The sequence below is a fragment of the Myodes glareolus genome, chromosome 19 (assembly GCF_982192425.1).
Source record: "Myodes glareolus chromosome 19, mMyoGla1.1, whole genome shotgun sequence".
In the NCBI taxonomy this organism is placed as follows: domain Eukaryota; kingdom Metazoa; phylum Chordata; class Mammalia; order Rodentia; family Cricetidae; genus Myodes; species Myodes glareolus.
In genome coordinates this window covers 47,016,481-47,034,121 of record NC_142044.1, presented here as the reverse complement: position 1 = coordinate 47,034,121, position 17,641 = coordinate 47,016,481, and the positions used below count along the sequence as shown (strand labels likewise).

Genomic DNA, 17,641 nt, shown 5'->3' with positions numbered 1-17,641 from the left:
CTGTGCTGAAGCTCACTATGTAGACCAGGCTAGGCTGGCCTTGAACTCACAGATCTCCACCTGCTTCTGCCTCCTGAGTGCTGGGATTAAATGCATGCGCCACCACACCTGGCAACACACAAAATGCACAGACTACAGCTTGCTTATTGAGTTGGGGTCTGGAGGCTATGAGGGTGCTGGGAGGTGACAGGACAGCAGGGCTCTGGAATGCTGTGGCCTTGTATCAATGGAGCCAGTCGTCTCTGGATGAGGAACTAGAAATGACTTCACAATTGTCTTGAAACTCTGCTGGTGTGGAGGGTCTATTCCTACATCTGTTGCTATAGCAAGAGGCCTGATGCTGTATCATTTACAAATAAAACACATTTCTTTCTTATAGTTCTGGAGGCAGGAAGTTTAAGTAGGGGGGGGGGTCCTGCGTCTGCCTGGCTCCTGGCCAGGGCTTCTCACAAATCATAATGTGGCAGAAAGGGGCTGAGCATAAGAGAGGAAAAAGCATGAGGGGCTCCCTACCTACCTTCCCACAGGCGAACACACTAGAGAGAACACCCAAGTCTACCCATGAGGGTGGAGCCTGTGGCCTGGGTGCCTCTTGCTAGGTCTCATTGCTCTACTGGGAACAGCAGTTCCATCCAACACACTGGCTTCCAGGGAAGCTGAAACCATAGCCTGGGGGCTCAGTAGGTTTGAGCCAGCATGCACAGCACAGAACCAGGGTCCGGGGCAGCCCACGCCCCACCACTAGGCCAGTCAGAAGGAACCAGGTCAGATACTCTCAGGACATCAACAAAGCATGACACAGGGCTGGGTGGGTGGGGGGCCTGCAAAGGCAAAGTTCCTGATGTATAAGCACACAGGCCTGAGTGTAAGCCCTGGAACCTACACAAAAAGCCAGGCAAGTAGGATGTGTTTATAATCCCTGTGCCAGGGATGCAGAAACAGGCAGATCCCTGGGCCTCACTGGCTAGCCAGTCCAGTCCATAATCATTGAGCCCCAGGCCAGTGAGAGATCTTGGCTTGGAAAACAAGGTAAGTGATACCTGAGGATTGTTCTCTGGCTTCCACATGCGCGTGCACGCACGCGCGCGCACACACACACACACACACACACTCACACACCAAGACAATCTACAAAACAGGAGACTATATTTACAAAGCATATCTTATAACAATCCAGCATCCAGGGGCTGGAGAGGTGGATCAGTGATGAAAAGCATTAGCTACTCTTTCAAAACATCTATCTGGCTTTGATTCCTGGTACCACGTGGTGACTCACAACCATCCCTAACTCTGGTCCCAAGTAATCCAACACCTTCTGCATCCTCCACAGGTGTAGTGCATGGAATACATAGTGTATGCAAGCAAAACAACCCATACACATTTTAAAAAAAGCAACTTTATTTTTTTAAAAAAACTAGTATTTAGACTGTATTTTTATCTATCTATATCTATCTATTTAGCTATGTATGAATGTATGTATGTATGTTTGTATCTATCTATCTATCTATCTATCTATCTATCTATCTATCTATCTATCGTCTAAACATTTTGCCTGCATATGTGTCTGTGCACCCTGTGTGTGCAATGCCTGTAGAGGCCAGAAGAAGGCTCTAAAACCCTTGGAACTGGAGTTACAAATAGTTGTGAGTTTCCATGTGAGTGCTGGGTACTGAACCCAGGTCCTCTGGGAGAGCAGCCAGGACTCTTAACTACTGAGGCATCTCTCCAGAGCCCTAGAATATATATTTTTACAGCCTTTACAAAAAAAAAAAAAGACAAACAGTCGAAGGATCCGAAAGATGTTTCTCCAAAGAAGTGAAGTGAACAGCCATTTATATAAAGAGACACATGGCATTGCTGGTCACAAGAACAAAATGAGAGACTCAGTGGCCTTCCCTCCACACCCATCAGAATGGCCACAGTGAAGGAGAAAGGCAATGACGAGTGTTGGTTGCTGATGTGGGAGCTGGGACTCAAACTGCTGGTGGGAATGGGAAGTGTTGGGGCCACCTTGGGAAACGGCCTGATGGGTCCTCATGAAAGCTGTCACCCTGTGGATCCTCTACTTTTCACTGTGACACAATCCCTGAGAAAAAGCCACTAAACGGAGGGGTGGGGCATTTGGGCTCACACTTTGAGGAGACACAATCCGTCAGGTGGAGAGACATGACCACAGGACCAGCTCACAGTGGCAGTGGGAGCCCACTGTGCCTGCTCACACTACCAGGGATCAGGAAACAATGGGGACCGGTATTGGAGCTGGATTATAATCCCCAAGGCCCTCACCCTAGTCACCTACTTCCTCCAGTCAGCCTTCACCCCTGAGGGTTCCACAAACTCCCCAAACAGCACCACCAGCCAGGGACCAAATATCCAGCACAGAAGCCTGGGTAGGGGTGGGGGTGGGTACATTGCTCGTTAAAGCCATAATGTTGTGCAACCCCGTGATTTGGCTTCCAGCTGTAGACCCAAGAGAACAGACACCCCAGAAACTCACAATCTTGTGTATCAGTTTTCAGACCACCCTTATCCATAATAATGAAAAGGTGGAAACAACCAAAACATCCAGTAATTGCTAGAGTTGTGACGGCTATATAATAAATACATCTGGCTACACGCTCTATGGACCTCGGATATGAAGCCAGGCCGGAGAACACAGCTAAAAGTGCCGACGCTTGGGGCGGTTCCATTTCATGTCTAGAATTTATAGATGGAAAGTGGGCTCGTGTCTGTGAGGGGCTTGTGAGGGGCGAAGGGCAACAGATGTGGACAGAATGTTCTGACATTAGACAAGGTGGCAGTACCCATGGCTGTCACAACCCTCCCCCCACAGAAAGGCATACTTAGAATAGAGAAAGCTTACCCAGTAATCCAGGCCTGGACAGTTCCTGGAAGCACGTGTAGGTCAGTCCCGCAATGGTCACGGCATCCTACTCTGAGGAGCAGGTGGGGGATGTGGGGTTTGTACCTGCGAGTGTGGAGGGGAGGAGCCTATACATCCTATTTTGTGTGGAGCCATCAGGGAAGGCTTCCTGGAGGAGGGGATAGCGAAGGGACCATATTCGGCATGCTGTGTGGCAAGGCCCATGGTCACAAGGAGAGCAACGGTTCATCTCTGGGCTTGTCTTCTTTCCCAGACTCACAGCTACCCAGAGGGGACTCACATCTCTCTCCTCGAGGATGACAAGCCAGCCATTATGTTTCTGCAGTGTCGGGGATGGAACCCACGGCTTTGCACAGACTAGACAAGCCGCTCCGAGCCCTGGCTCAGCCTGAGTGAGACCTCTGACTTCCCGACTCTGCCTTCCTCTGTTGGCTTAAGCGGCTTGTTCCAAGTGATGGCTTTCTGTTGTGAACTTAAATCAGCAAATTAACATTGGCGAATCGGCTTCGGTTATGAATTTTAATGTCTTCCATTCATTCGCCGTCCAAACAAATTAGATATCTGGTGCTTTATTTAATACGTTTATTGCCATTTTATTATAGTCATTGGCAATGAGACAACATAAAATATTAATTTAAAGGAGCAATCACACAGATTATCTCTTAAAGTGGCGTGCACGGAATGTATTCAAAGGCATCTGACGCTGCTTGCTGTTCCCTAAAGAGATAACGAAGTGGGCTTTTCTGCGTGGTGTTGGAGTGGATCGTGGTGGTCACGCAGACTAGGCAAGCGCTCCACCACCAAGCTGCACCCCAGCTGGCTGTCTGATGGACCGATTGCCAACAGCTGTAACTGGCCCTGGAACAGGAGTAACTAGCAGTGTGATAGTCCCAGCGGTGTCCTGTGCACTGACTCTATGTCGGTAGACCCTGCAGGTGCTCAGGTCACAAGACCAAAGGTGTCCCTGGTGACCTGGTTGTGTAGCTGTTTGCTTAGGAATGAAACACCCCCTTCCTGGAGAGGGGAGAAAGGGGAAGGAAGGAGGAAGGTTCCCAAGGCTTGTGACATTCACCAGAAACTTAGAAGTTTCTGTGGCTTGTATAAGGTTATGTAAACAGTGAACAGAGCTGGGAAGGGGACACTCTTGGAGATTTCTACGAAACCCACAGGCGCTCCAGGGATGAGGCTTTCCTGGGCCATCACCCTTGCTGGTAGTGGGGCTTCTCAGTGATGCAGTCGCCTGAGTCACCTACGCTCCCATGAGTGACCCCATCGACGCATTGGTCTGCAGACTAGATCTAGACAGAACCTCCTTTTTAGTCCGTCAATCTCTCTCATCTGAGGTGAACAAAAATAGCCTCCTCCAGAGCTGCAGGAACGGCTCAGCAGCTATGGGCACTGCCTACTCTTCTAGAGGACCCAGGTTTGATTCCCATCACCCGCCTGCCATCTCACAACCATCTGTAACCCTGGCTCCAGGGGAACTGACACACTCTACTGGTCTCCGTGGGGACCAGGCACATACATGGTGTACAAACACATGCCTATGGGCAAAACAACCACACACGCACAACAAAACAAAAATCAAGTCTTTCCCCAGGAAGTCAGTCACACAGTAGAGCTGAGAGGGCGATGACAGCCACCAGCAGTTTCCTGTCCACGTCACTCAGATGCACATTGTACAAACCTGTCCATTACGTTTGTTTTTTTCAAGCAGTTGTGTGTGCACGTGTGTGCTTATGAGTGAGTGTGAGGTGTGGCTAGGACAACCTGGGGTGTCATTCTTCACTGTACACACCAATTAGACTGGGCCAGCTGGCCAGTGAACTCCAGGTATGTCTCTGCCTCCACAGTGTTGGGATCACAAGTGCACAGTCCACCATGGTATATGGTGAAGTACAGTGTGCTCTGGCAACAGGGCAAGCGCTTCCAGGCCCCATGTTTTGTTTTTGTTTTTACAGATGAGGAGACAGAGGTGGCCCTGCAGGGTATAATGGGCCATTATACAGCACTGCTGGAGCCTCTGCACTAAGGAACTCTACACTAAGGAACTCTGAGTAGCAGAGCCATTGGGGGCATCAGCAGCAGAACCATGGAGGAAGGATGGGTACAGAGAGGCCCCAGAAGCATGGTGAAAACTGTCGCTAGATAGCCTAGGGCTCTCAGGGACAGGCTCTCACTAGCGACCCCTAAAGGTATTTAAGCTTGTTGCAGGTACCTGCCCTGCTCTGCCATTGGGGTGTCCGCCAGGGGCGTCTATAATGTATGGACCACCAGGGAGTCACAGCAGCATGCAGTCACAATCCATGAACAGGAAAGCACTCTTCAGTAGCGAGTTTGTGCTCCAGTTTGAGGGCCAACTATTTCACCATTTTCTCTCTGAAAGCGTGTGTCTGGGTGGGGAGTCACCATGAGGTCCAATAGGAGCAGTCACGGATGCTATTCATACAGGATGTAACGATTCACTCATTCAACCCAGAATGGGTTCAGCAGAAAGTCCCATCGGACAAAGCTGATCCAGGGACACACACATAGGGAGTCACAATCCCCTTGATAATATCGCAAGATGCTCCCCTTCTCCCCTGCAGGCTGGCCCTCCTCGGTCCACTAGGGTCACCAGTGGTACCTCTGCCTTGCTCAGGGAACACTGCTGTATCCTTGCTGACAGGTACAGAACCACATTGACTGCCGCCCCACCACCGCCTATTGCTTCCCAGTAGCTGTGATGACTAATTAGCTTAAAACGACACTCTGAATGGCCTTACAGCTCAAGTCTAGAATAGGTGTGGGGCTGGTGCCTGAAGTCTCCAGGGACACACTCTGCTTTTCCATAGCCTCTTGCTTATAGAACCCAAGGGCTGCCCTAGGCCCACCAAGGTGGTCCAGAGAGCCCCCATCTCAAATCTTTAATCATATCTGCAAAGTCCTTCTCAGAAGCCACGTGCAGCCACTGGTTCTAGGGGTTAGGATGTGACATGCACTGGGCATACTTTGCCTTCCACGCATGCGCTCTGCATAATAGGCCAGGAGAACATGCAGATCGGTCTTACCCCAGAGTCCATAGGAGGACATAAGGAACTCTATCCTGATGATTCGGGAAGGATAGGAGAAAATTTAAACCCCACCAGACTTCCTTTCAACTCTTCCCAGGTTCCCAAGTCTGCATGGACCTTAAAGACAGCCAGTTTTAAGTAAAAAAACCAAATCTCATGCGAGTTTCTGACACAAAGCGATTGACAAAGGGGAACACACAGCAGGTCTCAAGCACCTGCAGTGCAGCGGGCCCAGTTCTTCCTGAGAGCACAGTGTGGGTGATCTGATCACCTGGAGGGGCTGGAGAGATGGCTCAGTGGTTAAGAGCATTGGCTGCTTTTCCAAAGGACCTGGGTTCGATTCCCAGCACCCACACCGCAGCTCACAACTGTCTGTAACTCCAGTTCCAGGGGATCTGACACCTTCACAGATACACATGCAGGCAAAACCCCAATGTACAATAAACGAATACATTTTTTAAAAAAATTGCCTTAGGTTTTCATTGGCCAGATCCACTAACAGGACAGGAGACCCAAAGAGGGACAAACTTCCAACCCAGAAGGTGAGGCATATAGGAACCTGGATTAGAGCTAGGTTAGGATGCCTGCATGGTTGGGCACCAGGGGACGCTTCTGGAGGAGGGGCCCCAGGTGAGTGGGAATGAAGCTGGCTTGGTAAACAGGTAAGGTAAGATGGCAGATCCACTAACAGCCAAAGTCCAGGAGAACATCTCCCTTGGGAAGTGAGAGGAGGGGTCCTAGACAGAGGCCTGGAGGGCAGGGAACCAGAACTGAAGGGTGACCGGAAAGTTCTTGTCTTCCGCCTACACACACACACAGCAGTGGGCAGGCAGCCTCAGTGGGCACTGGGCTCAATCCCTCCCGGAGAGTTAAGCTTAGCCATTGCAGGCAGAGGTTGGGGCAACCTCCCAGGACACAGAGGGGTGCTAGTGTTCAAGGGAGCAGCCTCCACCCTCCATCACTTACTATTGTAGGCTGACTCCAAACTGCTGGGTGGGCAGAGGTGGCCGAGGGGGCGGAGTCTTGGTGGGAGGGGGCAACTGGCCTTTGTGCAGGTTTTGCAGCTTCTCGTCATACCTGTGGACACAACAGGAGAGTGTCACCTCACAAGGGGACAGCCTTTTGGCCATGGAAGCCATCTCCAAGTGCCGTGTGTGGATCAGGCTTTGATCGATAATAATGGGAAACCCACATATCCTATATCTCCTGTCTAAGTTCAGACATCCTGGGCAGGGTGCCGCACCCTTGGAGAGAAGTGAAGGGCTCAGAGCCAGACCAAGCTGGAGCTGGCATGCCTGGCACAGGCCTGAAGCCAGGTCTGCTCTATCATTGAAACCCTGCTTGCCACAGACACTCAGTGAGACTTTCAGCCCTAGCCGTCTTCCGGAGTCCCTGCGCTTGCCACTCCTAGATCATTTCATTCTACACACGGCTCATCGGCTCACCAGGGAATCCCTTTCATATCCGGCTCAGAGGCAGAACTGCAAACCTGTGCCTCGACGTGTTTTTAATCAGTTTTGCACCGGCAGTGAGAAGAGCTTCCCTCCCACATGCACCCCTTACGACTTGGTCTCCTGCGCATGTGCATGGCTAGTAGATCCCAGAGCCCCGCCGTGAGGCACTCACCGTACTACTTCTTGGGGGATGAGCAGTTGGTCGCACTGAAGGTGTTCTCGGAGCTCACGCAGGGTGCTGCAGTAGGTGACCTTTTTCCCAAACTTATGACTAAAGAAAGAGAAACAAGAGAATAAAATAATGAGATGAGGGAGAAAGCGCTGCAGGGGTTGGGGTGCCGCACAGAAGACAGGCCATGTGCTGAGCCCCGGGAGGGGCCAAATGTATTGGAGCCTCGCCTGTATAAAATGATTATGAGTCTTCAGTTTGAACTGGCTGCGAATTTACATAGAGCAGACAGCGCAGGAGCCCCTTGCTGTGTGGAGTGGATGGACACATCTTAGTTTCTTTCCCAGTCGTGTGATAAATACTCAGACAGAAGCAGCTAAAGGAGAGGTTTCTGTTAGCTCGAAGTTCAAGGTCCAGCCCACCGCCGCAGTGAAGTCAAAGCAGCAGGAGCTGGAGCCGCCGCTCACAGCATGTCCGGGCCAGAAGAGAATGCACACATGCATGTGTGGTACTGCCCAATTTCCCATCTCCCAGAATCCCCTGCCCAGGGAATGGTCCCATCCCCAGGGGGCAGGTCATCCACATCAGTTAATAAGATAATCCCTCACAGGCGTGCCCAGAGGCCATTCTCCTGTACGATTCTACATCTTGACAAGCTGACCTTATACTGTGTGTGGGGCTCAGAGGACCTGTGGACTGGGCTTGCCTGCCTGGAGACACCACGCTCCCGGGTGAACAGTGGTTTTGTGTTGAGTCTTCTCCTCTCCCCACCCCCACTCCTGCCCCGGGAGTGTCTCAGGAGGCCATGGGGAGACGGCACAGCCTCTGCCATTGATTTTATCCCCTGCCAGGAATCCGGGACACGTCTCTTGACCTGCCAAGGCAAGGCCTAGGTTCCACTGATACAGATTCTGAGCTTGAGCCATTTTGCAGAATTGCAGTGACCAAAGATTGCAAGTTACATAAAAGTGCCAGTATTGTACCATTAGGGATATCCTGACAGCCTAATGTCTGCTGTGGTTCATAGCTGGGCACAGCGGCGACACCAGTTACAAGCCGGTGTGGATAGGAACGTTCCACAAGTTCCCAGTTCTAGATGAAGAACCGAAGGTAAATGAATGGCTTCTGAGAAAGGGAGAATCCGTTTCTTCCATGGAGGAACTCGTGTAGTTTGTCCATTCCCAAGCAGTCAGCCCTGGACATCTCTGCATGGGAGCAATACATGCTTCCAAGTGTGATTACCCATGTAGTGTGTCTTGGATATTATTGTGTTTGGAAGGTTTGATTTTTGTGAATTGCTGTTCAGTTCGACACTTTAAATTGTTAAATTGAGTTTAATTTTAAAAATTTATTGAATGAATAAATGTTCTACTTTGCTTGCAAGTAGGACAGGACTTCCAAAAATTCTTGAAATATATGCAAGCGTGCATACACCACTTTCACCGCGCATTTACTCAGTGAGCACGCTCGGCATTGACATGATAAAGTCAAAGCACCAGCCAACTCTGAGGAAATACTAAAGATGGTGTACATGTTGTCTTATCAGACACTCAGCTAAGACTCGGTTCTCCAGATAAAAACAAGGATATCCATCTTACTAGTGTGTGAATTTGTTTTTGTTTTTAATGAATTTGTATATATACAATTCTTGTGTGTGAGATACACACACACACACACACACAAAGAACTGTTGTAAAATAAATTTCTTTATGAATTAAAAAAAGGCATGTTGCATACTCAACAATGATGGTTCTGCTGTGGTTAGAACAGTCTGTGTTCTTCACAATGTAGATAATGTAGAATTAAAATTATTCAACTTGGAAACAGAGGCAGAGACTCGCAGTCGAGCGCTGGGCTGAGCTCCCAAAGTCCAGCTGAAGAGTGGGAGGAGTGAGAATATGAGCAAAGAGGTCAAGACCATGATGGGTACATCCACTGAAACAGTTTACCTGAGTTAATGGGAGCTCACCAACTCCAGCCGGACAGGATTTATTCATACTGCTTATATTGGCTTTTTAGGAACCTATTCTCTTTGGATGAATATCTTACTCAGTCTAGATACAGTAAGGAAGGCCTTGGACCTTCCCCCAAAGCAATGTGTCTTACCCTCTCTGAGGAGTGGATGGGAGCGGAGGAAATGGGAGAAGGGGAGGGAGTGGGAACTGGGATTGGTATGTGAAATGAAAAAGAGGTAGTTTTTTTAAATAAAATAAATTATTATTATTATTATTATTATTTTTAAAAAAAGGTCCTCCAACTTTCCACTGCTCAAACAAAACAAGACCTCAGGGATCATGATAGATGGGGCACCCTTGTGAGCAGAGTACAATTCTGGGTCCTGTGCCAACTCTAGCTTAAACCAGTTCCCACACCCCAAGGGAGGCCAAGGCCTGTGCACTGGCTCCCTCTCGTGGTCAAGAGTGAATTGGACCTGGAGGCCAGATTTCAGTCACAAGCAAGGTAGTTAGTTTCCCAGACTGCAAGGGTGCTATCAGGGACCCCATACAGTAGAAGAGAGCAGGCTCTGGACCCTGGGGAAGGGCTTAGGGCAGGCCTTGTGGGAGGTCCTCACCACCTGTGCATCCAGATAGCAGACAGCTCAGGGACAGCCTGGCCTCTGCTCTGAGGACATTACAGGTTCCTCTGGGGCATGAAATATAAATGCTTGCTGTGTGAACAAGAGGAGCCACTGATCCGACTAGGGGCCTGGCTATCTTGTGGAATTGTCCAGACAGTGATGTCTGCTTCAGCACTGTGGGGTCCTCCCATGCCACTCCTGCCTACTCGGGGGCCGCACACCACCTTTCTCTGTGCAGGTGCCCAATGACTCCTGCAAGGGAGTCCCCCATTGGGAAAGTAGACACGACCCATCTGGCCTTCTACACTGGTGGAAGCGCCTTGGGCAGCTCAGTCAGGAATCCCAGCACAGGCACGGGACAGGTTCCCATGAGAGACTTCAGCTTCCAGGGGAGACTGAGTCAAGATGACTCTCAGAATCCAGCTCGAGCCTGTGTGAATCCACCCCTCATCCTGTCTTACGGCTTCCCTCTGTTGTTGGACCCCAGTCCTGAGTCCTTTACTGGCTGTGTGACCCGGGGAAGCTGTATCACCTCTTCAGGCACTAACCTCCCCTGTTTCGAAGAAGAGGAGTCATGGCTGACAATGAAAGATGGTTTTGGTGTGTTACATAAGGTGAATAGATGATTCAACCCCAAAAGGATAGCTTAAACTGTTCTAGAATAAATCAGGCCGGGTGGTGCATGCCACATTCCATAGACTACGAGGGCTGTGGGGAAGGAAGGCTGAACTGCAGGGCAGCTGGAAGCAAGGGATGAGGCTTGAGGTCGGAAGTGCTGCAGCTCTACCCAGGAGCCATTGATGATGATGATGATAATGATGCGTGTGTGTATGTGTATGTGTATGCGTGTGTACATGTGCACATTTGTGTGTGCACAAATGAACATGCACATGGGAGTGAGAATGTATGGCATAAGCATGTGTGTGCACACATAAGTGCAGGCAGAAGTTCAAGATCATGTAGTAGTGGGCCCTGGAGCCCTCACATATAGGTGGCTGGTCCACAGACAGCTTTCAGGGACCCAGGGCAAATGAAACAGCTTAAAATGGCTCCAGTGTACCCCCAACAGGTCCAGTCAGTGTGGAAGTTCAGCAGGGGACGAGGCTGCAGTCCCTTGATTCTTCCAGTTCCTAGAGGTGCCTGTGTCCCTTGTTGGGGGCGCCTGCCTCTCTCTTCAAATCCAGCAGTGCAGCATTTTTGAACTTCTTTCATGACGTTGCTGGGGAAGAGCTGCCCATTAAGGACCCCAGGACCCCAGAGACCACCCGGAGCTCAGTGGAACATCCCAAGTTGTCTTCTGTTTGAATCCCTTGCCTTAATTTCATCTACATAGCTCCTGTACCGTGGAACGTGACATAGTTGACATGCTGGGACCAAGTGCAGAGACCTCTAGGGTCATGCATTGACCAGTGGAAAAGGGTCTGCAGGCTGCACAGACTGATGCCAAGCGTGTCCTGAAGGCTGCGTTTGGTGGCAGAGACTCGAGGGCATAGCAAGGTGAGATACACAGCTTAGGCCTCAAGGAGGCAGATAGGAGACGGGGATGCAGGAGGAATAGAGCTTTCTGTGTAGTCGGTGGGTTGGGCTGCCTTCCTGAAGTCAGAGGGGAAGCGGGAATATAGAGAACGGATGCAATGCCCAACTCTGTCTCTGTCCTGCTCTCTCTCCTATACATAAGGCACAACGTGAACCTCCGGTGTGGCTGTGGGCTCGAGAGAGTGAAGTGCGTTATTAGTAACAGGCCTCTGAGGCACTGTAGGGAGAATAGGTGGAAGGAGGTGATGGGGACATGATGGAGGAGGAGGAGGCAGCAAAGGATTTTGAGGGCCGTGTCCAGCAAAAGGTGACAATTCCTGATGTGTGTGCCCTCCTTGCACTAAAATGCTCCTTCTGAAAACCTTCCTGAATCCTCCTGACTGACCAAGAAGGACACTGCCACCCCCATTCTGGATGTGCTACCTCACCTGAGTGTCCCCACCTTCCCCATACAAATACTGAGCCCTCATGAATGAAGCTCGCCCATCCACCATACGACTGAGTTCAGTTTGTGCCTGATGTTTGTGGCTAAATGGAGAAGATGCCCATGGAGCCCTGGCAGAGCCAAGCCTTATGATCCCCTGGAACGCTTCCTAAAACTGCCCAGAGAAATCATTGTCCAGTGAGAAAGAGTCCAGACATCATGGACTAACAGAAGAGCTAACAGAAGTTCCCAAATTTCTGAGCTATTTACCCAGGTACAGGCAGTAAAAAGCTAGTCCGTGGGCTTGGGGCACTCATCCTGAGCTTCCAGGAAAGTCTGTGCCTTCGCTTGCTCCAGAGAGGAAGCCTGGAACATAACCCTGAGCCAAATCATGGAGTTCGTACCTGCAGACAGTTGAGACAGAACCTCACTGGGTGGTCTGTCTACACCCAGAGGGAGTGAGGAGCAAGTCGGTGAGGCCAGACATACCCAGAGAGAATGGAGACAGAATCACGGAGGGCAGTTTTGGGGTGTCCTCACCTACAGGACCAACCCTAAGAAAACATCTGGGCATGGAACCCTAAGAAAACATCTGTGCACAGAACACGACCAAGCTTCCTCACCATGCCACCCTCAACTGCAGGGGACAGGCTATCCCAGATCATGTCCCAAAGACAGAAGAGGGGAGCCCATGAGCCTGTGTCCCAGGCTCCGCATCTACAACAGTTACCCGGCTGGGCACACTGGAGCCCTTCCTGGGCTTTGTGAACTTGACAGTGATCTTGGGGACCAAGATATAGATGCAAAATGTGGGCATCTGGGTTATGGGATATTTAATGTCATCATTAAGTGTGACATCAATGTCATGGGCCAGTGTTCCTGTCCACAACCTCAGAGAGTCCCAGTGCATGGCCTGGGTGGTCATGTGACCCCGCGAGAACCCATGTATGCCTCAGAGACAGACCTGCATGGAGCCCTCCTGCAGAGGTGTGCCTCAGAGATGGTGGCTTGAGAGTCTGCCGGGCGCATGCTCACCTGATGAGGGGCTTGAAGATGTTCCACAGGGCTTTGATGAAGCTGGTGGGATGCACGACATAGAGCGCCTTCAGGTTCTTCTTGTACCTGAGGAGGGAAAGGTGAGGTAACGTCAGTGCCCCCAGCTCCAGCACGTTCCACACTGAGTGCCTACACAGCAGGCCCAAGCCTTGAAAACTCGATTCCTCAACAGGTTCAGCTAAAGGATGTGGATTAAAACCCAGAAAGAATTGTGTGTGTGTGTTGCACACATTTAATCCCAGTGCTTGAGAGACAGAGGCAGGTAGAGCTCTGTGAGTCTGAGGCCAGCCTGTTTTATGTAGAAAGTTCCAGGACAGCCAGGACTATACAGTGAGGCTATCTCAAAAACAAAACAAAATGGTATGGGAGGTCCTTCTGTCTGTGTGTTGCTTTTATTGGTTAATGAATAAAGAATTGCTTTTAGCCTATGGTGAGAGCAGAACAGAACTAGGCGGGAAAAGCTAGGAATGCTGGGAAAAAAGAAGGGCAGAGTCAGAGAGACACCATGGAGCTGCTTCCTCAGATAGATGTGCTAAAACTTTACTGGTAGGCCACGACCTCGTATTTCTATTAATACAGATTAATAGAAATGGGTTAAATTAATATGTGATAGTTAGCCAATAAGAAGCTAGAGCTAATGGGACAAGCAGTGATTTAATTAATACAGTTTCTGTGTGATTATTTCAGATCTAAGCTAGCTGGGCGGCTGGGAACCAACATGCGACCTCTTCCTCCAACAACAAAACAAAATCGGAGACCAGAAGAGGAAGGGACTGGGGAAATGGCTCAATTGGTAAAGTGCCTGGGAACCCCAGAACCCATATAAGAAAAGTTGGGTGTGGTGGCAGGTGCTTGTAATCTCAGTGCTGGGGAGGCAGAGGCAGGAGGATCCTAGCAGCCAGCCCAGCTACGGGGAAACTTCTAAGCCAATGAGAGACCCCATCTCAATAACCGGGGTGGACGGTGTCTAAGAAAGAATGACGGCTGAGGCTAACCTCTGGCTTGCACACATACACACACACACACACACACACACACACACACACACCCTGTAGAAGGTATTTAAATTCAGAACACTGATCCCTCGGCCCTGGCCCACCCACTGCATAGTTAACCCTGCCTGTGTATGAGGTGATGTGTGTGGAATAGAGCCTGCAGCTAGGAAGGCTCTCGCAGATGCTGGGTGGAGGGCATGGAGCATAGTCTTAACCAAGGATGAGCTGGCTGCAGCGTTCAGAATTAAACCTGCCCAGAGGGCTCGCCAACAGTGACACCTTGTGGGTAGTGTGCATAAAGGTCATGGGGTGGGGTGAGGGAGCAGGATTTACTCCAGAGATCATTATGAGGGGTTGTTAAACTGCAACAACCCTTCAGGAGGCCGGGACTGGCTGAGAGGTTGGGGGTGAGGGTGACTTAGGTCATTTGGAGCAGGGATCAAAGCTCAGACAAAGAAATTATCTAAGTGGAGGGCTGAGGTGGCCTGGTATGGGATACCAGAGCAGAGTGGGTAAGGACATCTGGAGGTGAGGGAGCCAGGCTGGAATGGGAGAGGCTGGACCAGGGAGAGGTAAGATGGGAGCTGGAGAGAGCGTGCAGAGGAGAGGGCGCAGGGCTCCCGTGAACCCACACTGTCAACTCTTGAGGCTGACCAGTAATGTGACAGCCCAAAGGAGCAAAGGCAACAGGGCCTCTAAATACACAGGCCTCAGAAAGGAGGCAGGATCCTGGGAGGAATGCCAGGTTCCAGGGCTGAGGTCAAAGGGGGAAGGAACCCTGGAAGGACTGAAGAGTGAGATGGGACCCTTAGCCAGGCTGAGGGGCAACAGTAAAGACAAATCGGTGTCGCGTGAGCAATAAATCCTAAAAGGAAGTCCCCACTCCAAACTGCAGTCATGACACAGGCTTCAAGAAATCTGCTGTGGTGGAATTCCAGAATGTGGTTCACCCCCTCTATGTGCCCTGGAGCTCAGAGGTCACAGAAACAGGTCACTTGACTCATCTTTCCCTGAAGCCAGGAGGGTCAGAAGGTCACACAAACAGGCAATCCAAACTGATCTCCTACCTCACAGTTTCGAGAAACAGCTTATCAGGAAAACAAAAGCAAAAAACAAAACACGCAGTTTCTGGGATTTGAAAAGTCAGCCCTCACCCCCAACTCTCAACAAAAACTGATTTTTGAGAAACCCTGTCTCAAAACAAAACAAAACAAAAACTAACTGATTCTCAGATCCTGTACAGCACACTCTCCTGTACTCTAGACTAAGCCACAGACCTGAGGACGCCAGCCTCTCAGACCAGCAAATCTGATCTTGTCATCTCAAGGTCCAAGTGAGTCTGTTCTGTCATTTTCCTCCCACTGACTTTTTTCTTACACGCACCCCACTAATTGACACAAGTCACATGTCCTGTTGACGTAAGCGAGAGGAGAGGAGGGGGCACATCCTACATGTCAGCGCAGACCGATGCTCCATCACCACCCAGCTCCTCTGAGAGGGAGTGAAGGCAGCATAAAGGCCACGGGTGGCATCTGCAGATTTGATGCTCAGCGGATCAGCCAAGAGCCTCTGATGGATCCTGTCTCAAAATCTCTGGCCTCAAGGTAGGGGAGCCTGGAGCTACCCCACACCCACTAAGGAGGCAGCTGCTCTTACTAGAAGCCTTGGACAGGGCAAGCGGTCCTGGAATCAGGTTGTGTAAGGAAAAGACAGGTAGCAGGTGTGGCCTGGCCTGAGGGTGATACCCAAGAGGGAAAACAGGTGGGATTCCTCTAGGATATAACAGAGGCGATGTGAATCAGAGCTGGGGTCCCAGTTGCGGGGTAGAGGGCTCACTACCCTTCACACGTCACATCGTTGTGTAGTTTTGGTGCCACTTGCTTTGTCTCCATGGAGCCAACATAGACAATCCTGTCCCTGCCCCCACCACCTTTTCCTAGAGAGTGGGAAAATCTTGACCGATTTGCTTTGTTTGGGTCTTCTTCTTGAAACACGGTCAAGTGTAGCCCAGGCGGGCCTCAAACTCACATAGCCCAGGATGCCCTGGAACTCTGGTCCTCCTGCCGGCACCTCTAGAGGGTTGGGATTACAAGCATGCCCCGCCATATCCAGCTGAGACTGGGAAAGAAAACTCTAGAGTTCAGCTCCCCCAGGCGGAAGACCACAGCCCTATCTTCCGTCCACCTCTACCTGGCGCTACTGACCCAGGTTAAAAGAGCAGGAAACGTCTCTGCTGGTGCACAGTTATGCTGTCTCTTGCCCTTCAGCGTGAGTGTGAATGTCTGTTCACACTGGACATTGGTGGCCTCCAACCTCTATCTGCAGATGTCACCATTCCAAAACCACTGGCCTGCTAGGCATGCTGGCACATTCCTTTAATCCCAGCACTTGGGACACAGAGGCTTAGTCTACATAGAGCATTCCAGGCCAGGCGGGGCTATCCAGTGAGAAGCTGCTTCGAAAAACAAACATAAATCACCAGCATTGGCTCAGATGCCAACCTCCCAGCTACATTAGACACTTCTGCCTCCGGCAACAGGCCAGAAGTATCGCGATTCTGTAGCCTTCTCCCAGATGGGCTCTCTCCGTGACTAAATGAGACACCAGCATCTGTCCCTGCCCACTGCAGAGCCCACGACCCCTCCATCATTCAGTCCTCGTGTGCAGTCCACCTCTGTGCCCCCTTGCCCCTCAAAGGTGCTTTGTACGCACTTGCGGTCAAACTCCTTGTAGGCATTCTGGAGCCAGCCCAGGGATGGTTTATTCTGGCTGCTGAGGCCGTAGTGAAAGTAGACAATGGTATAGTCATTCTCCACATGCTGGTCCAGCGTGTACTTCAGATACCTGAGGGGCACAAGACACAGGGTTCCTTTAGGACAATCACCCGCTCTACACTGTGAGTTACTGATGTCCGTGAAACAGAAGCCGCGGTCAGTCAGCAGGTGCCAGGAGCAGGCCACGCTCAGGTCATATCAAGAACCACGTGGAGACTCTGTCCTTGTTCATTAGGTGACACCTGAGGTTCAGAGGCGTGACCTCACTGACCCTAAGTCAAACAGCAAGGAGACATGACATCGCCCCATAGAAATTCACAGGAAAGCTTCAGAAACTGTGACCATCCCATGTTTGGAAGAAAGGTACTTGTGGATGAATCTGGGCTGTTAAGAGATGGGTGGATGTTGAACCCATCGCTTTCCAGGAAACCTCTTCGAGAAGCAAATTCAGGCCTAAGCCTACGTGGGTCTGTGGTGGAGGTCCTTGGAGACAGAGCAGATGTGGTGCAGCCCTGGCAAGAGGTTCAGGGATTTGCCTAGTGTTTGGAGCTAAAGGAGACTAACTGCCTGCGCTCCCCTGGGAGCACTAAGGCAGCATGCCTGGCACACATAGTTCTGGATAGAATGTCGTTCTGCTGCTTGGTGCCTCTAAACTCATGATTATTTGTTAAGTTAGTCATGGCAAACTGTTTAAGGAGGGGTTGAGATTCGGACTCAG

The 17,641-nt window shown here is 50.6% G+C and overlaps 1 protein-coding gene across 2 annotated transcripts in view; it reads right to left on the bottom strand.

The window, feature by feature from the left end:
- Window positions 1–17,641, bottom strand: part of Arhgap8 (Rho GTPase activating protein 8) — a 48,084-nt gene that overhangs the window by 9,263 nt on the left and 21,180 nt on the right. For both annotated transcript variants that reach the window (XM_048444961.3, XM_087899138.1), the window contains exons 4-7: window positions 16,862–16,993; window positions 13,134–13,220; window positions 7,564–7,662; window positions 6,904–7,014 (exon numbers count right to left, since the gene is read on the bottom strand). In XM_048444961.3, coding sequence (XP_048300918.3) covers window positions 6,904–7,014; window positions 7,564–7,662; window positions 13,134–13,220; window positions 16,862–16,993 — 429 coding nt within the window. The remainder of the gene's footprint in view (window positions 1–6,903; window positions 7,015–7,563; window positions 7,663–13,133; window positions 13,221–16,861; window positions 16,994–17,641) is intronic.